The sequence below is a fragment of the Chionomys nivalis genome, chromosome 4 (genome assembly GCF_950005125.1).
Source record: "Chionomys nivalis chromosome 4, mChiNiv1.1, whole genome shotgun sequence".
NCBI classification, from domain to species: Eukaryota; Metazoa; Chordata; class Mammalia; order Rodentia; family Cricetidae; genus Chionomys; species Chionomys nivalis.
Genome location: NC_080089.1, coordinates 66,571,132 through 66,595,414, shown reverse-complemented (window position 1 = coordinate 66,595,414; position 24,283 = coordinate 66,571,132). Strand labels below are relative to the sequence as shown.

The following is a 24,283-nucleotide window of genomic DNA, read 5'->3' as shown; positions in this document are numbered from 1 at the left end:
CCGGTTTTCTGCTGCAGGTGGACTTATAAGCAGAGGTTCATAGTATTTAGAAGAACCCAGCAGTCAGAAAGTAAACACGTCGTCTAATTGGCTCGGCAGGAAGTTGGGTGATGAGCGGGAAAGCATTCTTTCGAGTCTATGTCAGCCTTCTCTGGCTGCTTTGACTTCTTCCCATAAATGAGTCTGTGGAACATATCATATATGAGTTCATTCTGAGTTCTCTAGCCCCAAGTCTTCATAAGCACTGTTTTCTGGAAACCATGTGGCTGTGCTCCCAGCCTGGTTTTTTGTTATTGTGTTGTTTTAAGAGAAAAGAACTCTTTTAATGAGCACTCCTGACTGTGGAGAAGCGAGGTCGTCCCCCCCTCCTTTTCAGGGGCAGGACAGTAGTATAACTAGGGCTGTCAGGGACCTTGGAAGTATCTAGAAGCCTCCACAAGAGAACGAGTGGTGATGGTTACAGACAGCAGTACAGGAGGAAGACATGCTGTGGTGGAGTCTTGGAGTCCCTTCTTAGTGGCCAGTGTGCTGTGTGTGTCCGCAGGTGCTTGGTTGAGTAGGTTTTCAGAGCAACTGTGACCGCCCCCCACCCCATGTTTGCACAGCTTCGAGTCTTGGCCTTGGGTCCATCCGCTCACCCTTCTTTAACTGAATTGGCAAATGACCGTATGAAAGATGTAGGAGGCTATTACAATTGTTTTGAAGCGTAGCTCTGAAAGGTCTTTCAGATGAAGCCCACTTGCTGGAAGTGATGGGAGTGTCCTGTTTCTTTGGGTAACTTTGCTGTTGGCCAGCATTCCCGTGTTACTGATTGATATGCTGAGTTGGAGAAGGCGACCAGGTGTTCTGTGAACTGGGGAGGCAAGCTTAGTGTTTTCGGCATGGCTGTGCTATAGGCGTGGGGCTCATATACCAGCTGCTGACCCCAGGCCAAGAGATGAGCACGGAGAGGAGAATACCTGAAAGGGTTCTATTGACCCTATTGACTAGGTTAATGTCTAAGTGTCCCTCCCCTTTTTGAGAGCATGACAAAATCCTGAAGAATTTTTTCCATCACTCAGAGAGTAATTAGAAGAGCATCTCAGTGGTATTACTTTTCATTTTGAAAATGAGCACAAAAATGCAATAAAGCAATTTATTCTGTGGGAAAACTTATTTCCTGGATACTGACTATAAATTGGGTTTTTTCCAATGGATGCTACGTGAACTAACTTTTTATTGTGTGCCTGCATGTGGAAGTGGTGCCTCTCTAGCCACAAACATGAACTGCACAGCGGTGGTTTCTCTCTGTGTTACCCTGAGCTTCCCTTGAGATGAGGCCTCTGTGAAGGGGAGCCAATTACTCTGGGAGATTTGCCTTTTGTTAGAACTATTAAGGATGAAGGCGGTCCTTGAGCCAACCCCTCCATGGGTCCACCGGAACACAAACTGATGCAGCCGTTGTATACTCCGGCCAAGACTTTCTCCCCAAAGCATCTCTCAGGTCAAAACCAGAAGCAAGCCGGTAGCAACCAGATTCAGCACAAAGGAAAAACATGGCTGCCTGTCCCTGCATCCAACTGGCAGGAAAAGACCTTCTTCATGATGTAGGAGTCCTAGGTATCCACTGAACTTCCGACTTGATGGGACCTTGTTTCAGCAGTAGCCACTCTGCAACTCTAACACAGGAGACGACAAGGTGTGAGCTGAGGGGAGGGGAATAGCTTGAGTAGCTCTTTGGCACGTGTTGCTGACTGTGTGGAAAACAGTCATGGTACTTTTTAGCTCTCAAAGAGTCCAATCTGGGCTGGTGAGGTGACGAGGGGGGTAAAAGTGCTTGCTGTGTGTGCTTGGCAAGCTGAGTTCAATCCCCAAACCCCATAGTGGAAGGAGAGAGCCAGCTCCAGAAAGCTGGCCTCGAACTTCCACACGTGCACCATAGTACATGTGTGTCCACACATGTACACACAGTAGAAAGAAAAATAAATAATTTTTTAAGTCTGGTCTCTCAGGACTGGGGATGTAACTCACTTGATAGTTTGCCTAGCATTCGTGAGGTTCTGGGTTCAATCTCCTGTGCCCATAAACCGGGCATGGTGCATGGGTCTAATCCAAGAGACAGGAGGATCGGAAATTCAGGTGGTCTTCTACATATCTAATTAGAGGCCAGCCTGGGATACATTAGATTCTGTCTCAAGAAAATAGCAAGACAAGTCTCTTAACTCTAAGATGGGGGCAGAGGTCAGGGCTGTTCCTGAGTGAAGGGTCTCAGGGGCCTAATTCACAAAATGGGTGAGAAACAAGACCATGGAGCCAAATGCTCTCCCTGCCCACACGTCCCCAGTGGACATGAGGGAGTGTGGGTGGATCACTAAAGACAGAGCAGGGAGGAGGCAGGACTCCTGAGGGTGGAGAGGAGAATGCACTTCCTGCTTATTCTAGTCAGCGTCTTACCGAAATGTAATGTGAAATATAAACATGTCTCAGCTAAAGACCAAAGAAAATTGATAAACTCTGCCCAGAGAAGGGTGGTACAGACCAGAAGTGATGCGTTAGGCAGTATGGAACAGTGACCCATGTCCAAGTTATCCACTGCGTGGACTGGGGCTGAGGGACAAGCCAAAAAGCAGTGCCCGTCTACACCATGCGTCCCTTGAAGCTTCTTTATCCTTACTTTGTGTTTTATTTATAACACGAAGCATGCATGCAGCACAGGACCCAAATAGAGTCACCTCATCTAAAGATGTAGCCTAAAAAGCAATTTCTGAAGTATGAGGACCCTGGAGATGTAGCTCCATAATAGTGTTTGTCTCATGTGTGCAAGACTCTGGCTCCTGTCCCCAGTACAATGAGAAGAAGTAAAGAACTTTGATGTCGGTCATCCTTGACTATCTACTGTGAGTTTTTCGTGTTTTATATAGATGAATTATTTACTTCCAGCGGTCCTACCTCCTGGCCAGGGATTGAAGGATGAGTCACTGCAAAAATAAGATTGAGATTCCCACACGACAAAAACGTAAGATAAAAATGAAAGACAGATCTTTCCACTCTCTTTTTCTCCTCCCTCGCCCAATGGGACTCGAGTCTGAAGTCTGAAATGTATCAGAGTAGAATCAGGGGTGTCAAGTTCCCTCCTGAACGTGGGAAGTGACCCCAGGTGTATCCTTGCCCAACTGTTCTCTGGCTTTAAATGGTGGTCCCTGCAGACAGCCAGCAACAGGAAAATGTCACTAAAAGATAATCAGACCTCTCTTGAAGCTGTTAAACAGCCCAGGTGAGGACAACCCCAACTTCAGCTACAGACAACCAGACCACCCAGAAAAGACAGGGCTAAGAGTTGGTGGTGACCCAGCCAGTAGCCTTTCCAGTAGAGGAGACCAGGAAAAGGGACCTGACATTCAAGATTGAGAGTCAGTGACCAACTTCACTAGGTGGTACTTTCTATGTGTGCTAACCATCTTCCCAGAGCCAGTGTAAGTAAGAGGGCTTCTTGATATAAAGCCGTGTTTACAGATGTCTTAATGTCATATGGCTTCATGTCAGAAGCTGACTTTGAACTTCTGATCCTCCTACCTCCACCTCCTGTAATGCTAGGGTTACAAGTGTATACTGCCATCAAGTTGTGCAGTACTGGGTCTCAAAATCAGGGTCTTGTACATGTTAGGCAAGTGCTCTGCTAACTGAGCTACATCCCTAGCCCCCACTTCCATGACTGTGTCCTGACTGAACTCTGGAACTTTCAAGGGCTTCTTTTGAACAAAGGCAATAAGTCATTCAACTGCCGTGTATCACATGTCTTCTCCTGCCTGGTTCTGTGCAGGAGAAACATAAACTGAATGCAGCCTTAAGCAGATCACAGAGCGATCACCTAACCGCCCTGTGCTTCCCAGAGTGTTCCTAACCACCTCTCGTAGAAATAAGAGCCTCATCCCGACCTGCTGCCACACAGTCTGCATCCTCAACCAGGCCTGTGGGTAACTCTGCAGAAGGGATCTCTGGTGAGCCTGTGGCTTCTCAAGGGCATTGCCTTCCCTTCATGCCAGTCATCGTGAGGCAGCCATGTGCATGAGATCATTCATGCTGTTTAGTTTTTAATTAAGTTTATTTAGTCAGTTCTGGGAGTAGGGGTTACCACAGCTTTAAGGAGTTGGCTCCTCTTCCCACACATGGGTTCCAGGGTTCAAACACAGGTCGTCAGGCTTGGCAGCAAGCTCTGTTAGCCATCTCACCAACCCCAATCATGCTCTTCAAGGGATGAGTTTTAACAATCATGAAAGCTTTTTGCGATCCAGTGTTGGGGAAGATAACTCAGGAGTAAGCATCTCACAGTCTTCCATTTTCCAAAAATAGAGACAGGTTCGGCCATCCTGGGTCAGATCAGCAAAGGGTCTCAAAGAGAAAAGGGCCCATTGTAGTGGCGCATGCCTTTAATCCCAGCACTCAGGAGGCAGAGGCAGGCAGATCTCTGAGTTCGAGGCCAGCCTGGTCTACAGAGTGAATTCTAGGACAGCCAAGGCTACACCGAGAAACCCTGTCTCGGAAAACCAGATAAATTAAATAAGTAAATAAAGTAGAGAGGAAAGTGACCAATCAGCCTTCTGTAGAGGAGACAGGGATGAAGCTTTGCTGAGGGAAGCAGGCCTGAGCAGTCGTGGTGCCTGCTCTGCAGGTTCTGCACTGGTATTCCCTAGCTGCTCTCCACACTGCTGCTCTTCCCTCTCTGATGGAGGCCGTTCTCAGAACACACCTTACATATGTAGATTGTGATTCTTTTCATATAGGATAGCCCTTCAGAGAACAAGCCTTTCTCCTCTTTTTACCACATGCCCAAAGGCTGTGTTCTCCTTCCCTTTTTACTGCCCTACCCTCCCCAGAGCTGATAGGCAAACCACAGGCTGGGTCTGCCCTCTGCAGGAGATCCCGCTGTCTGTGAGTCTACAGGATGGCTGGTTCTCGTGGCTCATGGTGGGTGTTTCCTCCCAGCAGTAACCTTGGCTTTAGAGAGAGATGCAGACCCAGGGCTCACTAAGGGCCTCTGCCCAGGCCGGAGCATCCGAGTATCTGCCTTTCTTGGGGGAGCTCTTCGTGTCTGAGCTGGAGCATCAGAAAATAAGACTGTGTACTGTGTTCAGGTTCAGAGATGTGATGGGAAGAAAAGTAAAAGTGGGGAAAAATTAAAATGGTTGCCATTGTAAAAAAAATCTCTGGGTGCCAAAAATACTTCCAAGTTAGATATTTAAGTGTGTGTGTGTGTGTGTGTGTGTGTGTGTGTGTGTGTGTGTGTGTGTGTTTAATTAAAGTCAAAGTCTCCAGGGTGGCAGAAGATGGGAGCAGGAAGGGCATTCCAATCAGATGTGACCAAGATTCTTGTGTGGAGGCGTGGTCTTGGGTTATAAGGGAATTCCGTTTTCTTGAGACTTAAGTCAGAATCTCATGATGGGCAATCTGCTGCTGTCACACGAGCTTGGACTTTGAGGCTCCTGAGGCAAGAGTCTGGGAGACTTGGGGTGCCACCACAGGCTTCCGTTTCCTCGTCAGCAAAATGGGGAAAGTGGTCCCTTCGGTGAGTCCCCTGATGCCTTAGTCTGCTCTATGCTTCGCTTTCTTTGGCAGAGGGAATTTTCAGGAAATCTCCAGGTCATTAAATGAATATATGCAACATATATATTCATGTGTATTTCTATGTCTCCATATAAATCTGAGGTCATGTATTTGGGGCCAATGCATGCAAGTCAACTTATGCCAGTGTCTTCTAATAGGTCGTTTTCACATTGTGGTAAAAAAAAGTCCTAGACCCTTCTAGAATGAGCACACGAAGCTGAGTCACTTTCTATCCAGAATACTCTTTGAGCAAGACGTTTTTCAGAAATAAGGAGCATGCACACCAGTCTCCCTGGGAACCTACAGCACGCTGCTCTCACCCTTCACCTCCACTTTCAGTGCATTCAGCTTTTATTTTGATAGTATGTGTTGTAAAATAATCATAATCCGTATTTGGAGTGTATGGAGCAGGGGTCAAGGACACCAGTCAGTAAAATACTTGCTGTGTAAGTATGAGGACCAGAGTTCAAGCCCCAGATCCCACAAAAAAAAAAAAAAAAAAAAAAAAAAAGCCAGGCGCAGTGGTGTGTACCTGCACTTGTAATCCCAGCATTGAGGAAGTAGAGATGAAATTCTTGGCACTTGCCTGCTAACCCAGCCAAACTAATAAGCCTCAGGCCAATAAAAGAGCATGGCTCAAAAAAAGTGTGTGGGGGGGTCATCCCAAAGTGTGACTCCCAAGGTGGTTTTCTGCCTCATACACAGAGAGGTGTGGGAAAGAGGGAAGAATGGCATCTGTAGTGCCTAAAGTCTCAAACAGCCCATTTGCAGGTTGTTTGGGATTATCATTTTTCTGTGGTGCCCTCAGGAGTGACACAATCTGACAGGCATGCACAAATTTGAATTCAGAGGGATGGGGGTTCAGATTCTGGTTCCGATTCCTCATGCCACCACACGACCATAGACGTACCATCTTCCACCTGGAAGCCGTGCTGTCTTGATTTCTCTTACCCCACTGAGTCTCCTGTGGTTGCTATGTAGCTGTCTGAGCCCAGTCACCTCACTAGAACCTAGGCTTTCTCACCATAAAAATGTAAAGTTCATTTCAGTAAATGGTTGGCCAGATAGTAGACCCCCAGAAATGTCTTGCTGTTACTCAACATTGTGAATACACTTAATGCCAATGGATTGTATACATAAGATTATTAATGGGATAAATTTGACTCTGATTTCAGTATACATACAGAGAGAAGCATTGCTATATCTGACATTGTCTTCTAATGCTCAAAAGTATCAACCACATCGTCAACAGTTTATAAACCAAGGACAGACAAACCACACTGACCTAGAGTCACACAGAATGTTAACCCAATAGACCTCATAAGTTCTCCATTCTGCTACCCCAAACTGTGTGCTCCATTCTACCCAGCCTGGGACCACCATCCTTATACTTGCCTGGATTCCCCCAAAGTACCTCCCCATCTTCCTGGGTGGTTTTGGCATCAGGGGACGTAGCAGTGGTGAAATAAGATCTACCTCTGGTGCCTGCAATCTGCCTAGTGGTGTCCAGGGCTCTTCCTGAGGCGGAGCCCTGCTTGGGCATCAAGGTAACTGAACAAGTACGATCTTGAGACAACCTTGTTTGTTCTTTGGCTCCTGTTTACAATGTGGCTGACTTCTAACTCAGCCACAGAAATGTCAGTCCTGAGTTGCTTTTGTTTTCACCCAAGCAAAACTGGACTTTCTAAAACTAATAACCGTCTTCCCTTATTTTCAAAACCATTTTTTTGAGCTTGAGGTTCTGGCCAAGTAGGTCACCACTCATTCTTTTGACTTGGATAATTGATTACTTTGAGTTGGGTTATTGATATTTCTGGAGCCTTCTGAGCGTCTCACTGTGAATTTTCGTGACTGTGATCTGGACAAGTGGTTTGTCTCAGACTTTTCTGATTTAAAATGTGTATAGAATGTCACTACTAACAGCTTTTGCTTTCTAGTGGAAGGGGAGGGGAGGCAGCAGATGGAGAGGCCTCCCTGCCCTGGGTGTGGCTTGTCAACAAAAAGCAGTAGACACCCGAAGAGCCAGGCGATCGAGCAGTAAGTAGTCTGGCAGAAAGAGCCCCTGGGGCTGCACACCGCATTCGACTTGCTTTTCTTTCCGTTATAGCAAGCAGACGAGACCCTGGATTTTGAAGAACAGATCTTAGAAGCCGCTAAGTCCATTGCTGCTGCCACAAGTGCCCTGGTCAAATCAGCCTCAGCAGCCCAGAGGGAGCTGGTGGCCCAAGGCAAGGTGAGTAAACCTGGGTGGCCAAGCCATGGGGCATCGTGGAGGAAGAGCCACTGAGCGATAGAGGAGAAATGTTCGGCTTGAAAAGGAGCTGCGTGTTGGGATCCTGTTGCTGGGATACAAGTCTTTTCCCCACCACTGAAAACCGTGCTTAAATCCCATGAGCTGAGTGAATGCTTTGGCTCCTAGGCTTCTCATCTGCTTCTCATTAGGGAAAACATCCCACCCACTCCAGGCAGTGATCAGGGCCTGAAAGAGACACTTACAGAGCCACTGTACATTAGGTTGTTTAAACTGTCAGCATTTGCTGGTGAACAACTTAGTAAGTGCTATAGTCAGGGGCTCTATAATCCCACTTCCCAACTCCAAATGCCTCTACTTGGTTTTAGAACCATCGAATGAATGCTGGCTAACTTAGCAGTTAGTGCCTTCCTGAGCCTGTGGCTCACACGACTGGTCTAGACTTAAATCTGAGATTCCCTCCGTCCGTATCATTGCCGTTAATCCAATCCACACATTTTATGCACACATTTTATGCACAGGCATAAAAATATCACTGCTTTTCAATATTTAAAATGTGTCCCATGTCCTGTTGTTCCATACATGGGGTCATCCTATCCAGGCTGGGTCTTGCTTAGAGCCTCCCGAATACAGAGGCTCTCCAGAAACCTCTTGAGTTGTAGATCTGAGGATGACTCGGTCACTTGTATGCATGTTATAAGGCCTTTGTTGCCCGTAGTCAAAGAGTTGGGTCAAGTTTTAGAAAACAGAGGAAGAGCTTTTCCTGACCAGTGAGTGTTCAGCTTCTACCAGGAAGTTTTGTGCATCTTGCTCTAAAGTACATGCTTGCTCTTCTTCTAAACCATCACATGGTATGTCATGCAAGATCACTGGATGTACATCTTCCCGCCCAGGGATGCAGGCTGACCCCTGGGCTTCTCAATGAATCTCTGTAGGTCCTGCCTGTGCTTGTCTTGCTGCACATTTTTATCAACTTGTTGTTGACTGGACAACCTATAGAGACACAGATAGATCATTGATGTATTCAGCTTCCTTCAGCTGTAGTAAAAGATGCTAGACAGATTGCTATATGCCCAAGAGTCTATTTTGAATGCAGTAGGTTTCCTGTCCTCCATGGCATTCAGTCTGTTCAGGCATTTAAAAGTTGGGAAAGGAAGTTCAGCTGATCTTGGGGGAGCTATAGAATTATATGAGGGTCTTGAGGATTTGCCTACACTCAGGAAGTATCTGTAACTATTGATGGATCCCCAATCTTGTTTTCAAACTGTGGTGCTCATCTCTTATCTCCTGCAGCAATACCCTGGAGATCTGGACAGCAAATCTCTCATTTGCTGTGATTTTTAAAGCAAAAACAGAGATGGGATTCTTTTCCTGAACCTCTTGTTCTTTCCACTACTGAGAAAATTTCCTTAGAACTAGGGTCTGCCCTAATTTGCATAGAGGGAAATACACCACCCTTTAGCATCTCCTCTGCCAGAATCTCACACCATGGCTTTTAGGGTGCGAACAGGAGAGATTTAAATTGCTCTTGACCTTTGAAGAAGGAGGCCTTAGTGTGTATAGCAAAAGAAAGGTAACAGAGCAAATCAGCCTCAACGAGAGCCCCAAACCATCATTGCCTGGAAATGTGCCATCAGCAGCCAAAGGGGAACCATTGGTGCATTGTCCTTTGTGTATATAAGGCCAGGCAGCACCAGCCAGCAGATACTGACCCAATGGATCTGTGGCTGGGATCCCGTGAGGGGGATGATTGGACCATTCCAAGGTCAGTGCTCTTGGTGAGGGTAACCAGACAGTGATGTATGTCTGGTTTCAGGGCACAAGAGGGTTTGGGGTGACTGCAGCTCACCTTGCTCATGGCAGACTTCCCTCCCCTGTTCAACAGGTGGGCTCCATCCCTGCCAATGCTGCTGATGATGGACAGTGGTCACAGGGGCTGATCTCTGCCGTGAGTCACCTTTTCCTTCCTCTTCATTTGCTTTGTGGATTCCCCCAAGGGAGGTTTGGGCCTTGGGTCACTTCTCTGTTGACTGTCCTCAGGCCCGGATGGTGGCAGCAGCAACCAGCAGTCTCTGTGAGGCGGCCAATGCCTCTGTTCAGGGACATGCCAGCGAGGAAAAGCTCATCTCATCTGCTAAGCAGGTTGCGGCTTCGACCGCTCAGCTGCTGGTGGCCTGCAAGGTGAAGGCCGACCAGGATTCAGAGGCCATGAAGCGGCTACAGGTAATGGTCACTGATGCTGGTGGGAAAATACTCCTGTTGGAGCGGGTAAGTGTCGCCAGAAGGGACCGTCTCACTTCCTTGGCATGACCCACCAGGCTTTCCATCCGCCAGCTCTGTCTCTCTGCAGCCTCATGCTCTGCCATCTGCATCCGTGTATCCCACAGCCACTGCCCACCGCATCCACACAGCACCTGGGCCTTCTGGGCTGGTGCCTGTGGACTGCCACTCACCTGGGATGGTCTAGCTTCTCACCAGCCCAATCCTGCTCATCTTCCGTGACTGAATTCCAAGTCACCTCTTTTGGGAAACTCTTTTTGACTCCGTCCTCTGTCCTGCCAGAGCCCCTGGCCTGGCCACTCTTACGGTCCCTATCCCATGGCACCTCTGCCTGTATTTTTCTGGGTCCCAGCTGTATCTCAGGTACCCCATCTTCATGGCACCTGACTCAGAGGCCCTCAGGTAGTGTTTGCTCAAGCAGAGAGAAAATGCCCAGAGGGGATTTCAGAAAGTTGCGAAAGTTTCCTTCCCGGAACCTAGAAAGTATGTTTATAACAATCAAGTTCTTCAACATACATACACATTGTTCTGATTGTTTAACATTGTTTGAGGGCTGTAAAGATGGCTCAGTGGGTAAAGGTGTTTTCTGCCAAGCCTGATGACCTGAAATGAGAACTGACTCCCACAAGTTCTCTTCAGACATCCACACGGCATGTGTGCTCACACACACACACACACACACACACACACACACACACATTATGTATATATACATACATATATATATATATATTAAAATAAAACTGTTTTAAACACAAGGGAACATTTGAATGAGAAACAAAACTGTGTTGCCTCAGTGCCCTCATACACAAAATGTTTGTTTTCCGTTCCTCTTGTCGTCTACATGAGATGATTGTGTCTGCTTGTGGTCATAGCAAGATACATCTGCTTCTCTGTTGCATACGTATCATCATATACATTCTTCCTCGAGGTGGAGACTCCATTTTTCAGTGATTGCATGGTTTTGCATCAGCTGATTACATCAGTTTCCCCCATGCTTCCGACATTGTATTTGTTTCCAGCTTTCTAGAGTTTTACTGTGATAAGTGTTATTATATAGATCGTTGGTATTGCTTCCAGGATCTGATATATACATCATGAATGAAACCATAAAGGGCAGAAAGTCCAGATGCTTCTTACAGACTCAGAAGTCTCCTATGATTTTTAAAATCCTTTTTTTCCTCTTGGATATGAGACTCCTAAGTATGGAAGATGCTCTGAGGAAACCACTTATGTTAGAGGCTGGGGTTTGAGGGTTAGGGGTGTGGCTGTCCAGCAGAGTGCTTGCCTAGCGTGAATTCAGCCTTGGATTCAGTCCCTCGTACCACATAAAACAGGGTTGGTGGTGTGAGCCTGTGAGAGCAGACCTAGAGAGGTGGAAGCTGAAAGATCAGGAGTTCAAAGTCATGGCTGTCCCTTAGACCTAGACTCTTGACTCTGAGAGAGATGGGCAAGGAACGTAGGAGATCTAGTGGCTCTTTCAACACCACTAAAAGATAATTCCAGACTGCAGCTGGCAGAAGACAGTTCCCTAGGGCCCTGCTCCCTGAAGGTTAAGATAAACTAGGGGGCTGAGGAGATGGCTCTGTGGGTGAGGTGCTTGCATGTACAGGCATGAGGATTTGAATTCCATTCCAACCCCCACATCAAAGCCAGACACAGAGGCCTGTGCCTGCAATCCCGGTGTAAAGAAGGCAGAAACCGGCAGATCCCTAGGCTCACTGGCCAGCCAACTTCTGACATCTATGTGCATGCACACGTGTATACTCAAACACATAGAAGAGTAAACTAGAACAGACAGAAGTCTGTAATAGAAAGATGGAGACTTCTCTTGACAGACTTACCTAGATCTGTCTCCAGCAGTCGCTTCATCCTTGTTCATAAAGTACAAACCTAGCTGTGACTTCAAGTCTATCCATAAAGTCCGCTACTCACAAGACTTAGCCCCCCTGCAAGAGCGGATGCTCCAGGCTTGTACATGCGTAGCCCCCCACTCCCTCTGGAAATCTTCAGTGAATCCCAACTCGGAGCAGCCTCTGTAGCAGGTTCTGAGGGCACAAAGAGTTTAATTATTAATAACTGCCCCTGTCCTCAAGTTGTTACTGCCCAGAATAGAGTTGTCCCAAGGATGGTAGGGATGGTAACAAAGTCATCAGAGAACGCCCAAGGACCTCGATAAGGGAACGTGAGCATTGCCATGACCTGCAGGAAAGCATGAAATCTGGCAAGACTTCAAATACATGTGAAGTTAGGGCCATGGGGCAGCGGTTTTCCAGACTAAGGGGGCAGCCCCTGCGTGGACTTCTGTCACAAGCATAAGCTGTTAGCTGTGTCTCATCATTCCCCTCCAGAGCATGTGCGGGCAGAGAAAGCTCAGTCAGTAACGCACTCACTTGGTAAGGATGAGGCCCTGAACTTGATCCCCAGAGCCCACGTAAGAAAGCTGAGCATAGCAGCGTCTGTTTGTAATTCCAGGGCTGGAAAGGCAGAAACAAAAGCATCCCAAGGGCTCACCAACAAGCCAGTCTAACCTAATTGGTGAGCTTCCGACCACTGAGAGGCCCTGTCTCAAAGGAAGTAGGTGGCATTCCTGAGGTTGTTCTCTGGTTTCCATATCTACACACATGCACCCATAAACAGACACATAAATGCATTTTTAAAAAAAGCTTATGTGGTCAGTGCTGGAGGAGTTGATGTGTAGACAGATGATGGGCACTTGCTGGCTCCAGAAAACTTCTGTGTTATGACTTCGTCTCGTGAACTTCATGTCTGTTCTTGCCAGGCCCGTGTGGCATTGCTAATGATGTCCCGTGTGTCTTGTTCCCTCTCTAGGCAGCAGGAAACGCTGTGAAAAGAGCCTCAGACAATCTTGTCCGTGCAGCCCAGAAGGCAGCATTCGGCAAAGCTGACGATGATGATGTTGTCGTGAAAACAAAGTTTGTGGGAGGCATTGCTCAGGTGAGTGGCTAAACCCACAGTAATGTGCAGCTGCCAGACAGCCAGCTAAACAGTGCCTTACACAGGCTGCAAGGTCCTTTCTTCTTATGAAGCCATTTAGGAAAGGCGTGATGTTTCTGCCATGTTTGAGACCCAGACTACACCTTATCCTCCCTCCCTAGATGTTGCCCCTGGCAACTGGGTCCAAGGTGGCATAATTACCACCCTCAGTGTCCCATCTGTCAGGAAGAGGGAAGAAAGCAAGCACTGGAACTTACAAACCTCACTTCCTGTCCCATACTGTTGGTTAGTACACAGTCACACAGGACGATGGGAAATGTGGGGTTCTTCTCCGGGTAGCCATGCATCTAGCTACAATCTAGCTTTTCTGTCACAGAGAAAGAAAGGAACAGACAGACTAGCCTAGAGTAGAGCAGGGTGTCTTTGGGACTGCCGTCCTGGCCGTTCTCCACTGGACCAGTTAGCTAGTACTCCTCAGTTTTGACCTTAGAAGCATGAAATGCGTGCATTCTGTCCTCTGTATCTATCCACAACTTTCGCATCCTGGGATTCAACCAACAGTGGCTTGAAGATATTCAGGAAAAACTGCAGCTGTACGGAACGTAGGCAGGCTGTTTTTCTAGTCATTCTTTAAATGATACAGTTTGGCTATATGTGTGTGGTGTTCGCATTACGTTCAGTCCTATAAATCACCTGGAGATTATTTAAAATATGCAGAGGGAGCTAAGGAGATGGCTTAGTGGGTAAAATGCTTGCCATTCATGCATGAAGGCATGTGTTTGGTCTCCAAATCCCATGTTTAAAGAAAATAGGTGTGGTGTGCACATATGTAATACCAATGCTGAGGAGGCAGAGACAGCCTGAGAGACACTGTCTCCAGCATCAAGCTGGATGGCTCCCTGAGGAACAACAGTCAGAGTTGACCTCTGGCCTCCACACACACACACACACACACACACACACCGATGCACATGTGCACCTATACACACACGAACCTGCCCATATGTGTATACATGCATACACTCACTAAATAACTAATTAAAACAGGAGGAGATAAATAGGTTATATGCAAATACTATGCTGTTTTGTATGAAGGACTTAATCCTCATGGATTCCGGGATCTAGTCAGAGTCCAGGAATCCGTTCCTGTCAGAGACTAAAAGGCGACTCTATATGAAGGCTGCCTAGTAGTTGAGGGTCCTAGCTTCAGCTTCCTACACACCTTGCTCCATCCTTCTCTACTACCTGAGTCACTGCCATGACCCACTCCTCTCAGCCTCAGACCCCTCATTGTACATACGGGACTTTCACAGGCTTGCCATAAAGGGGATGCTATAGACAAGTATAGACACCAGGCCTGATATGGATGCGGGAGATGTTTGCTGCTAAGTCCCTACCTGCTCAGAAGTCAGCTTGGTTTTTTCTGATTAACTGAGTCTCAAAAGCCAGCCATGGTGTAGATAGAGCTTAGCTCAGAGCTAAGAATGCTGCTCCTGACCAGTATCGTGGCTCAGCAAGTAAAGATGCTTGTAGGATAAAGCGCTTGTCACCAGGCCTGGAGACCTGAGTTCAATCCCCAGGACCCATGTGCTGCACGTAGAGAGCTGATTTCTGCACGTTGTCCTCTGACCTCTACATGTGTGCTGTGGTTGTGTGCTGTGGCACCTGCACACACACGCTACACACACACAATAAATAAATGGTTTATTTTAAGAGGAATGTTCTTCTGTATCCATCATTGGAGGGCCCAGGGAAGAAGAGGCCTCCAGCAAAGCTTCCCATCCCGTTCCATCTTACTCTTGTTTCCCTCCAGATCATCGCAGCCCAGGAAGAAATGCTAAAGAAAGAGCGAGAGCTGGAGGAAGCCAGGAAGAAGCTGGCCCAGATCCGCCAGCAGCAGTATAAATTCCTACCCACCGAGCTGAGGGAGGATGAGGGCTAGTGCCTGCCCACAATGGCGAGCCCCAGGAGGTGGTGCCACCCCCCAACAAGAACTGGACAGAGCAGTGCTCCCAAGAGCCAGGCACTTCCTGGAAACTGCTGGCCCTCCACCTGGAGTCTCTTTCTCACTCCTCGGTCCTGTTACCACCGACTGCATGACCATGACCTCACGGTACAGTGTCCCACCCACAGCCCCTCCAGCTCCCCTCGTGCCTCGCTTTATCTCAGGAGAGAGGGGCGCACATTTCATGGACTGTTACCAAAAAGAGAGAAGTCAGTATTATGTCGTTCTCAGACACCTTAGTCTTTGTCCTCCAAGACTGCTCCAGGGCCTCTGTGACATCGCCACACTATGAAAAAGAACAACAATCGTGGCCCACAGGACTCGTCAGTATCGCGGACACAGATATTCTCTCGCTAGAGAGAAGACAGAAGCTGGAGTCGGACACTCTGAGGAAAGCCAGAAACGCTCCCAGGTGGACTTTGGGTCTGGCGTCACAGAGGTCCTTGTAAGTTTGGAGCACTGATTTGCCCACGGGGGTGAAGAGCCCCTGCCCCGTTTGCACGCTTTTCTTGCCTCAGTGTGTAAGCTACTTGTACAATCTACACCCATCTTGTATTCTTGTGACCCAGAAAAAAATGGAAGTTATTTTATTTTTTTTCTCTCTCCGTAACCCAAAGGGCAGAGTTGTGGAAGGTGGTCAGGGTTTAGGTGGGCAGGGGCCCGAATAAAATCCTGGGCTCCTTACTCTGCAAGGCTGTTTTGGTTCATGCAAATGAACACACACAAACTGTGTCCCTGATGAGTCTCAGCACAGCACCCCCTGGAGGAAAAATCAAGAGGGATTTAGTTGGGAATGAGGAGCCTTCCACCTTCAAGCCCCGTTATCAGCTCCTATGCTCTTAGCAGGGTCCAAGTTCAAGGTGGAAAGCTGTCTGTTTAGAACTTTCTCTGCTCTTCCATCCCCAAGAGGGTATTTCCCACCCTGTATCTTACTACATTATAGATCCATGAGTTTACATTTGATCTGAGCCCCTACCTAAGATGATGGGTGAAGGATAAATGGCCTATGGCCAAGGGCCTAATACCAAGCAAGCCTGGCAGATTTCAATGAAATCATGAAGGGAAAATCAGAGTTAGTAGGGACACACTGAGGCTATAGTTTAGCTGGTAAAGCTGGTAAGAGTGTTTGCCTGGCTAGCTGGCACAAAGCGGGTTCCATCGCTGGCATCACCTAAACTCGGTGTGGGGGCACATGTCTACAACCCCAACACTGGGGAGATGAAGGCAGGAGAATCAGAAGTTCAAGATTATCCTTGGCTACACAGTAAGTTAGAGGCTAGCCTTGGCCACGTGAGACCCTGTCTCCAAAAGGGGCAAAAAAGGTAATAGCGGCATATGGTTTTCAAGACTGAGGGCTGCTGAAGGCAGTCCTGTCCCTTAATGATCTGAAGCCAGTACCGCCGAGTGTGTTATACTTAGCATCTAGACCCAGATTGCTACCAAAGAAGAAATATTGATAGTCTGATGGAAAAAAAAAATGCCCTTCAACCTGACCAGGAGAGTCTTCTCCCCTGTGTCACAGTTTTAAAATATAATTAAATTCAGCAGCTTCCCAGATGTATAGAGACTTATGAGTGCCCCCCCATGGGCATTCTTTTCAGACAGGTAGAAGAATATACAGAGTGGGGTGTGGGTGGAGAGCGCATATGGAGGGAAAGAGGGTGTGCAGGCTTCAGATCTGGTAGAGGAGGATGCTGGGGAGCCCTGGGTGCTCATGGGAAAGCAGATGGTCTTGCTCACCGTCTTTCAGTGGAACTCTTCATGTCTCTGCTGGGGGCTTTCCAAAGCTATTAAGTCAAACCCAAAAGTTCACGATCAGGATGTGATAATGACCTCACGCAATAGAACAGGAAGCCCTCCTACAGCCAGCTCACCCTCCTTCCTGTAGGGTATGCTTCCAGGCAGAGTTCTCTGTCCTTGCCCCGGGGCTGTTAAAAACCTTCACAGAAGTGAATACTGGAGGAAAATCTCTAACAACTGAAAAGCAGAGGGCTGTCCTTTCTGGCTGTGCGGAGTGTTTCAGGAGAACGGGAGTCAGGGCTCCTGTCTGGACCAGTGTGCCGCTAGGAACTTGGCGGGGAGGTGGTTCCCAGGCATCACCTGCTGTGGTCCTGTCTCACCTGTCCCTTGCTTGTCCATGCTGCGTCCATGTTTGTGAAAGTCCTTGTAGCTGGGTCTCTCCTTATTTCATAAAATGGACGAAATACTGAGCTATGGCCATTACTTGATAAATGTTGCTGGTGGTGCCCTCAGGCACCGAGGGGACTTCTGGCTCCTAAGGCAGAAAGAATACAGATGCAGTGAGTTGCATTTTGGAGTAGTTTCAAAGAAAAGTGGCCCGAGGCCCGGAGTGTAAACCGCATCCCTCTGTGAGGGAGGGGCTAGGTATGCAGATGAGTGCTCTCCTACCTCTATCCGCAGAGAGAAGCTGCTGTTGGGTTTGGAATTCTTAGGCTGATCTATCTGTCCAGAATTTCCATTTTCGATGATCAAAAGAGGGATGTGTTCGGTGACTGGGGAATTCCATCTAGCTTGCTTCTTTGGATCGGGATTCAAAAGACATGTTTGTTCAGACAGCCCTGGGTAGCACTTCCACTGGCCAGTTGGGGGTAGTCTTAGAAGTCATTATCAACAGATAGTTAAGACCTAGCTAGTCTGCCAGTTGTCGCTGTGGTTTTCAGAGGCAGCTGCCCAGGCTCCCGTCTGTGCACAGCCTTTCATAGCTAAGCCACCAACAGATCTGCTGGTGTATACGCTTAATCCAGAAAAGCCCCTAAGCTGCTCACCAGAGTCATCTGCTTGTCTTCTGCGTACTCTACCAGCTGGGGAGAGTGCAGGCAACCGAAGCCAACCCCTCATTTGTTGAAAACAGTATAACCAGGTGTGGTGCCATACATTTATAATCCCAACACTTGGAAGGTGGAGGCAGGAGGATCAAGTTTAAGGCCAACCTGGGCTGGGTAGCAAGCCCTGTCTCAGAAAACCAAAGGCTAGTGGGTGTAACTTAGGGTTAGAATGGTTGCCTAGTAAGCGCAAGGCCCTGGGTTCATTCCCAGCAGCACACATGCAAAGTATAGCCAAAATATTCCACTACCTAAAAGGATGTATCTCCTCCCCCCCCCCCCCCCCCCGCACCACCCTGCCTCCTAAGTGACTTCAGAACCAAAACCTCACTGAGGAACCAGGGTGGAGGTGGTAGGACCAGCTCTCTGCTCTCCCTCTTTCCTCTCTGGCAAGTGGTCCCCCAAATCTCCCTGAGCTCTGCAATTGCAGGCTATGGCAGCACCTCTGGGATGTTTGGCTTAAGATCCTAGCACAGATTGCCTATGGGGTCTGCTCTGACCCCTAGAGGAAACAAGCACTCTGCAACCAAGGGGACAGATGCTTCTAAGAGATTTAGCAAATACAAGAAATCCAAAGGAATAATTCACTTTCAGGCTGAGAGGCAATAGTCCCCAGAGTCCTGAAAGCCAGAGGTCTTGGTGGCATTGGTCTTACCTCTCCACCAAGTCCCTCCCAGAGGGTTATCTGTTAGGGAGGGCACCCTCTGCAAACCCCCAACACCACTGTTCCACTGCTCTGAGTTTGTGCCTGGTGTGTTGAGGTTATGGTCATTGGGAATGAGCGTGAAGACGGACCTTCTGCTCGTCTGCAAATACCGTGAAAAGCTGATACTTTTCTGTGAAGTGGGCTAGCTTTTATCTGGTCTCCCTGGAACCCAGCTCCCTGCCTAACAGGAAGCAACAACATGCAAACCCCTCTACAGCCGTGCTCACTAGAAGACAAGAAAGAGAAACTCTGCCCTTGTCATAATGTTTAATCACATAAATTAATTTATCTAATCACATAAATTATTTTTTTTATTCATCAGAAATAAACTTTTAAAGGAATGAACTTGTGTGAAAGTTTAATGGCAATGGGAGGGAGACAAAAAAGAGGGAAGAGAGTGTCTTCTTCTTGGGGAAGATATTATTCTTTAAGCCAACCATCTCCATAGTAACCAAAGATGTGGAGGGGAGGTGTATGAGAGCGAGGGATAAGACCGTAGTCAACCAGAAGGCCACAGGGTGTCACCCAGTTCTTTTCCACTTTGCTGATGCCAGAAGCTAGCTTGAATAGGAAGGCGTTGTTTCTTCTTCACTTTGAAAGAACTAGGCTTCCTGAACAGGTAATTTGGCCTTTTGCATGTCACTGGAAGACAGAACACCTAAATCCCAAAGGGTACGATGGGACACTTGGCCTGGAGACCACCACAGGAAGATTGGGTTCATTTGTGACAGCTGAGGCCAAAAATGTCACCTCCAGCCTTCCTTCCTGTTTGAAGGGGTGGATCCTTGGCCAGGACTCCTTGTTGTCGGGACAGCCAGATTTAGAAAAGTATGAAGCATTCCTAATCTGCAAGATGGGGTTGTCCAAGAATTGCCATAGCAACCAAAAGTGACATTGGGATGGCCATCAACTTTTAAGAGGACTCTTAAAGTCACGCTCGCTAAGCCAATTGATAAGACTTAATAATATTTCTGACTTAATAAGAACGACAAAGGTGTTAGTTAGGGCTGACCACCACACAAACAGAAGTGAGGAGTCTGAGGCAGACCAGGAAATGGGGTGGAAGTCTTCTGAGTGTCAGCCCTGAGCTACCAGACATACCTCAGGGCTCAGCCGTCCAGGAGAGGCCGGTGTATGGTCATTCTTCAAAGGGACATCCTGAGACTCAGGCAGGCAGGAGGTATCTGGGTTAGGTTGGCTGCTGCCTATCAAAACTCACATCCTCTGTGCAGAAAATCAACTCCAGTCAAAAAGCCAACAAGGACCACACCTGCGAAACCCAGCACCTGCTGTGCCCAGGACATTGGAGCCCAACTCACAGTCCCAGAGATGACCACAATTCAGAGAATACAAATACCTGACTCAGAGAAATGGAAATAATAGGGTACTGCTTTGACGGTAGGAAAGGCTTCCCAAAGGAGGCCACAATATAGGGACCATGAAAGTAACCCTTGACCCAGAACTTTGGGGAAACAGGTTCTCGCTCTGAAGGGAAAGGCTTCCTGGAGGATGGCATTTGCCTGGTTTCTATACACTGGAGTTTCACAGGCGTGAAGGGGTGATGCCTCAAGCGGTAGGGTCGTAAGGGTGACAGCCTGGGTTTAATGAGACAGTGACTTAGAGGAACAAGGAACAATTTAGTGAGTCCAGAGCTTAGAGAGGTACAGAGAGAAGGGTCCCAGAGCTCTTCAAGGAGGGGATGCAATAGGGGGAGGGAACTACCACCAGCGAGGACAGGGAAGCAGATGTTAGGGAACTCACACTCTGGTACCTCCATTTATTCCTCATAACAAGACACAGGTAGTCTATCCCCAAGTGGTAGCTCTAAGGCCAAAGCACAGAGGAACTGGGCAACTACCCCAATTTACAAAGCTATTAGAGCTGGGATTTCCCAGCTACTCTGCTAAGGTTACCCACTAACAAAGGACAAAGTTCCAAGTCGGTTTTTCCAAATTCATGGTTTGTTTGTCTGAAGACCTTTTAAATTCTTAATTCTTTGATAATTTCCTACAGTATGTATTTTTAAAGATTTATTTATGTTTTTATTTCTGTGTATGTAAGTGTTTTGCCTGTGGGTGTGTATGTGTGTTACATTCATGCCTGTTACCTGCAGAAGTCAGAAGATGCCACTGGATCCCAAGGAACTGAAGTTACAGATGGTTGTGAACCACTCGTTTGGTGTTGGGAGCCAAAGCTCAGTCCTCTGGAAGAGCAGCCAGTGCTCTTAGCCACAAGCCTCTCCCCAGTCCTTTTATGATATATCATCACATCATTTCCCATATCCCAACTCCCCTGAGATCCTCTCCCATTCCTACCCACCCACCTTCATGTTCTTTTTTTTCTCTCTTAATAAGAAAAGACTCTAAAAAATGCAGAACTTGATTCGTGTTGAACAACCGCTCCTGAGCATGGGGCCTGCCCTGGAGTGTGGGGGATATACCCAGTCACTCCACTGAAGAAAATCATTTCCTCCCAGCTCCTGTCATTTGTGAATAGCTTCTTGGCTACGGTTGGGACTTTGCGCTCACTCGTCCTCTGTCCTGATGGCATTTTGTATGGCTCGAGCTTGTGTAGATCTTGCGTGTGCTGGTATAATCTCTGTGAGGTCATGTGTGTGTGCTGGTATAGTCTCTGTGAGGTCATGTGTGTGTCTGCCCTTGCTTTGTCTGGAACATCATCCACCACATCTAGTTCTTACAATCATCCCACCCCTCTTCTTCACAGGTCCCCGAGCCTCGAGAGCCAGGATATGATAGACATCTCATTCAGGGCTGAGCACTCCAAAGCATCCACACACTGTCCAGTTATGGGTCTCTGTGTTTATCACCATCTACTGCAAAAAGACGATTCTCCAGTGAGAGTTAATAGCAGCATGGCGTTAGTTCTTTTATTGCTATCTTCGTTTTATAGAATAATAAGAGTAGGTTTTCCCATGGGCCCATGATCCTGGTCTCATCAGTACTATCAGGCATGAGTTCCATTTCATGGAGTGGGCCTTAAATCCAATCAAAATGGTTGGTCACTCCCCTAACGCTCGTACCACTCTTCACCTGTAGGCTATCTCACAGGCAGGTCAGTGCTGTAGCTCATAGGATTCGTAACTGGGTGAGATTGATGGTTGCTTCTCTCCAGTGGTGTGTATAGCACTTCTAGCTCCATGAATGCCAGCCAATAGGGGGAAAGCTTCCAAATGAGTGCCGACTAGGTTTCTCCATGTTCTGTGCCATAAGATGTGGCATCTTCAGCAGTAGGTCTTACTGTCAAGTTGTAGACGGTAACCACAGCATTGGCAATAGCCTGTAGTGTTTAGGGTGTGTGTCTATGGGACCCCTTCGACCAACAAAACAAAAAGATGTAACCTACTCCTGGCACTAGGGGTTTTATTTGGTAGCATAGGATGTACTGTCTTCCCCACTATATAGTGTCTCCATTTAAATCCCTTTGAATGTGCATGTATTTTAGAAAGCCTCTACAGTAGTAGGTTTTCATATCAGATTTAAAAATACATTTGTGTGTGTGCATGTGTGCATGCACACCATGTATATGAATGCCGCATGCATGTGTGGAGATCAATGGACAAACTTGGATGTTGGTCCTTGCCTTTCACCTTGTTTTAGACTAGGTCTCTTGCTCTCTGCTGTATACACCAGGCTACCTGGGCCATGCAAAGCTCATGTTTTAACTGTCAGTCTGTGAAGTGAAGATTCGCTATGAAGTCCTGCCCTGCAGGAAAGAAATCATGCAGACAGACGTTGGGAGAAGGACTGAGGAGGGGACCATACATACATGTGGCAGAGCCTGGGTCATGCTAGAGACTCCTGAGCAATGAGGGATGCTGGGGCAGGGAGGGAGGGGAGACCACAGGAGCAGAGGACCATTCCATTCCGTGTATGTTTGCGGCACGAAAGGGGCATCCAGAGGTCACTGACTAAGCACCTTCCTCTGCTGCTCAACCGCTGATGGAGTCCCACTGGGTGTGTCCACAACCCTACTTCAGAGTCCTTTTTTCAGACCATAGGTTTTTTTTTGTTTTTTTTTTTTTTTTGGTTTTTTGAGAAGCTTTTTTTTTTTTAAGTTTTATATTTGCTGGGTGGTGGTGGCACATACCTTTAATCCCAGTACTTAGGAGGCAGAGGCAGGAGGATCTCTGAGTTCAAAGCCAGTCTGGTCTACAAAGCAAACTCCAGGACAGCCAGGACTGTTTCACAGAGAAACCCTACCTCAAACAAACAAAAAACAACAAAAAAACTAAAAGTTGTATGTTTGCTTGCATGTGTGCGCATCTTTGTGAGTTTAGATACACTGCAGAGGCCAGAGGGCATTGGGTTCCCCAGGACTATAGTTACAGGTAGTTGAAAATTATGGGCTGCCTTCCATGCTAGGATCCATATTCTACCAGTGTGCCATGGTGACTATGACTGAGAGACATTGACCTGGGGGTTTTCATTTGAACATCCTTCACCCTGAACACAACAGAATTGCTTGCCCTGAGTCCCCCAGAATAAGAAAGCCTCCGGCCTTGTGCCCAGGGATAGATGGGTGCTGAAGACAGGATGACCTATCCAGGGACATTACCTAAGAAAGTCAATACAAGGCTCAAACACTTGGGGTCATATTCAGAATTCCCTGTCAATTCCAGCTTGGAAAAAGAGGTCTGATTCTCTTCAGCTGAGATCTCAGTGTTGCAGGAATGCTTCTGATTTCATTGAAAGGCTGACTGTGTTCCACAGACATTTGGACCTTGAGGAACCCAGGGTATAAAGAGACCTGCATTCCCAGCCTTCTAACATTGGGACTGACAGAGAAGCAGAAAGGGAAGAGCCTGACTGATGTCTCCTCAGCTCCCAGGGCTCCATAGAAAACCTTCCTTCCTTCCAAAGACCTGAGGCTCTGGAGAAGTCAGTCCCTCTTCCACTGTAGGCCAAGGCTAGAAGGACCCAGAGCTTCAGGGATGGACAGGAGCTCAGGCTGAGCAGGACAGGGGCTAGAGCTGACCTTCAAAGGCAGCCAGGGAAGCAATTAGCAGATAGTGGCGGTGAAGGATGTTTGGGGCTGCAAGGGTGGGGGTGGGGAGGAAAAGACCATGAAAGGCTAAAACAATAAACTTTTGAAACAGATCACCTGCCAGCCCTACAACTTAGAAATCAGAGCCTTATCCCAAAGGGAAGAAGAGAGACACAGTGAGCCCCACACCACTGCCTCTTAACCTCAAGGCCATGGTCTTCAGACCTGTAGATCTGATACATCAGGAACATGACAGCCCTGCCATGTGGACTGTGCCCTAGAAGGGAGCCATATTTGCCGATGTAGTACATGCTAGCTGTACAGTTTCAAGCTCCAAGCTGTTTTCCAAGCACATGAAGAGTACTCTCCTCATCCCAGATGGTTTGGGCCATAGGGGGCAGTATGGTTCCATGGGACATGAATAGAGTGTCCCTGTTTCTCTGAAAGGAACAAAAAAAAAAATGTTTCTAGAAGGAATTTAAGAAGTGAAATGTCAGTGAATAGCTATGGGTGCCTCTAAAACTGCTCGAGGGCTTCGAGACACTCGTGTGCATTCAGTATCACCAGGGTCATGGTGCTATCATGTCAATACTTTTGTCCTTAGGGAGTCTCTCTGTTTGTATGGACTAGGGACAAATGCTGTGGGAACCACACCT

At 47.6% G+C, this 24,283-nt stretch overlaps 1 protein-coding gene across 3 annotated transcripts in view; it reads left to right on the top strand.

Moving 5' to 3' along the window:
• Positions 1 to 18,962, top strand: part of Tln2 (talin 2) — a 422,622-nt gene extending 403,660 nt beyond the window's left edge. For 2 of the 3 annotated variants that reach the window (XM_057766341.1, XM_057766342.1), the window contains 5 exons: positions 7,688 to 7,813; positions 9,717 to 9,779; positions 9,872 to 10,099; positions 12,944 to 13,069; positions 14,883 to 18,962. In XM_057766341.1, coding sequence (XP_057622324.1) covers positions 7,688 to 7,813; positions 9,717 to 9,779; positions 9,872 to 10,099; positions 12,944 to 13,069; positions 14,883 to 15,011 — 672 coding nt within the window. In that variant the 3' untranslated portion in view covers positions 15,012 to 18,962. The remainder of the gene's footprint in view (positions 1 to 7,687; positions 7,814 to 9,716; positions 9,780 to 9,871; positions 10,100 to 12,943; positions 13,070 to 14,882) is intronic. The other variant, XM_057766343.1, reaches the window with a different exon arrangement.
• Positions 18,963 to 24,283: the final 5,321 nt, after the last annotated feature.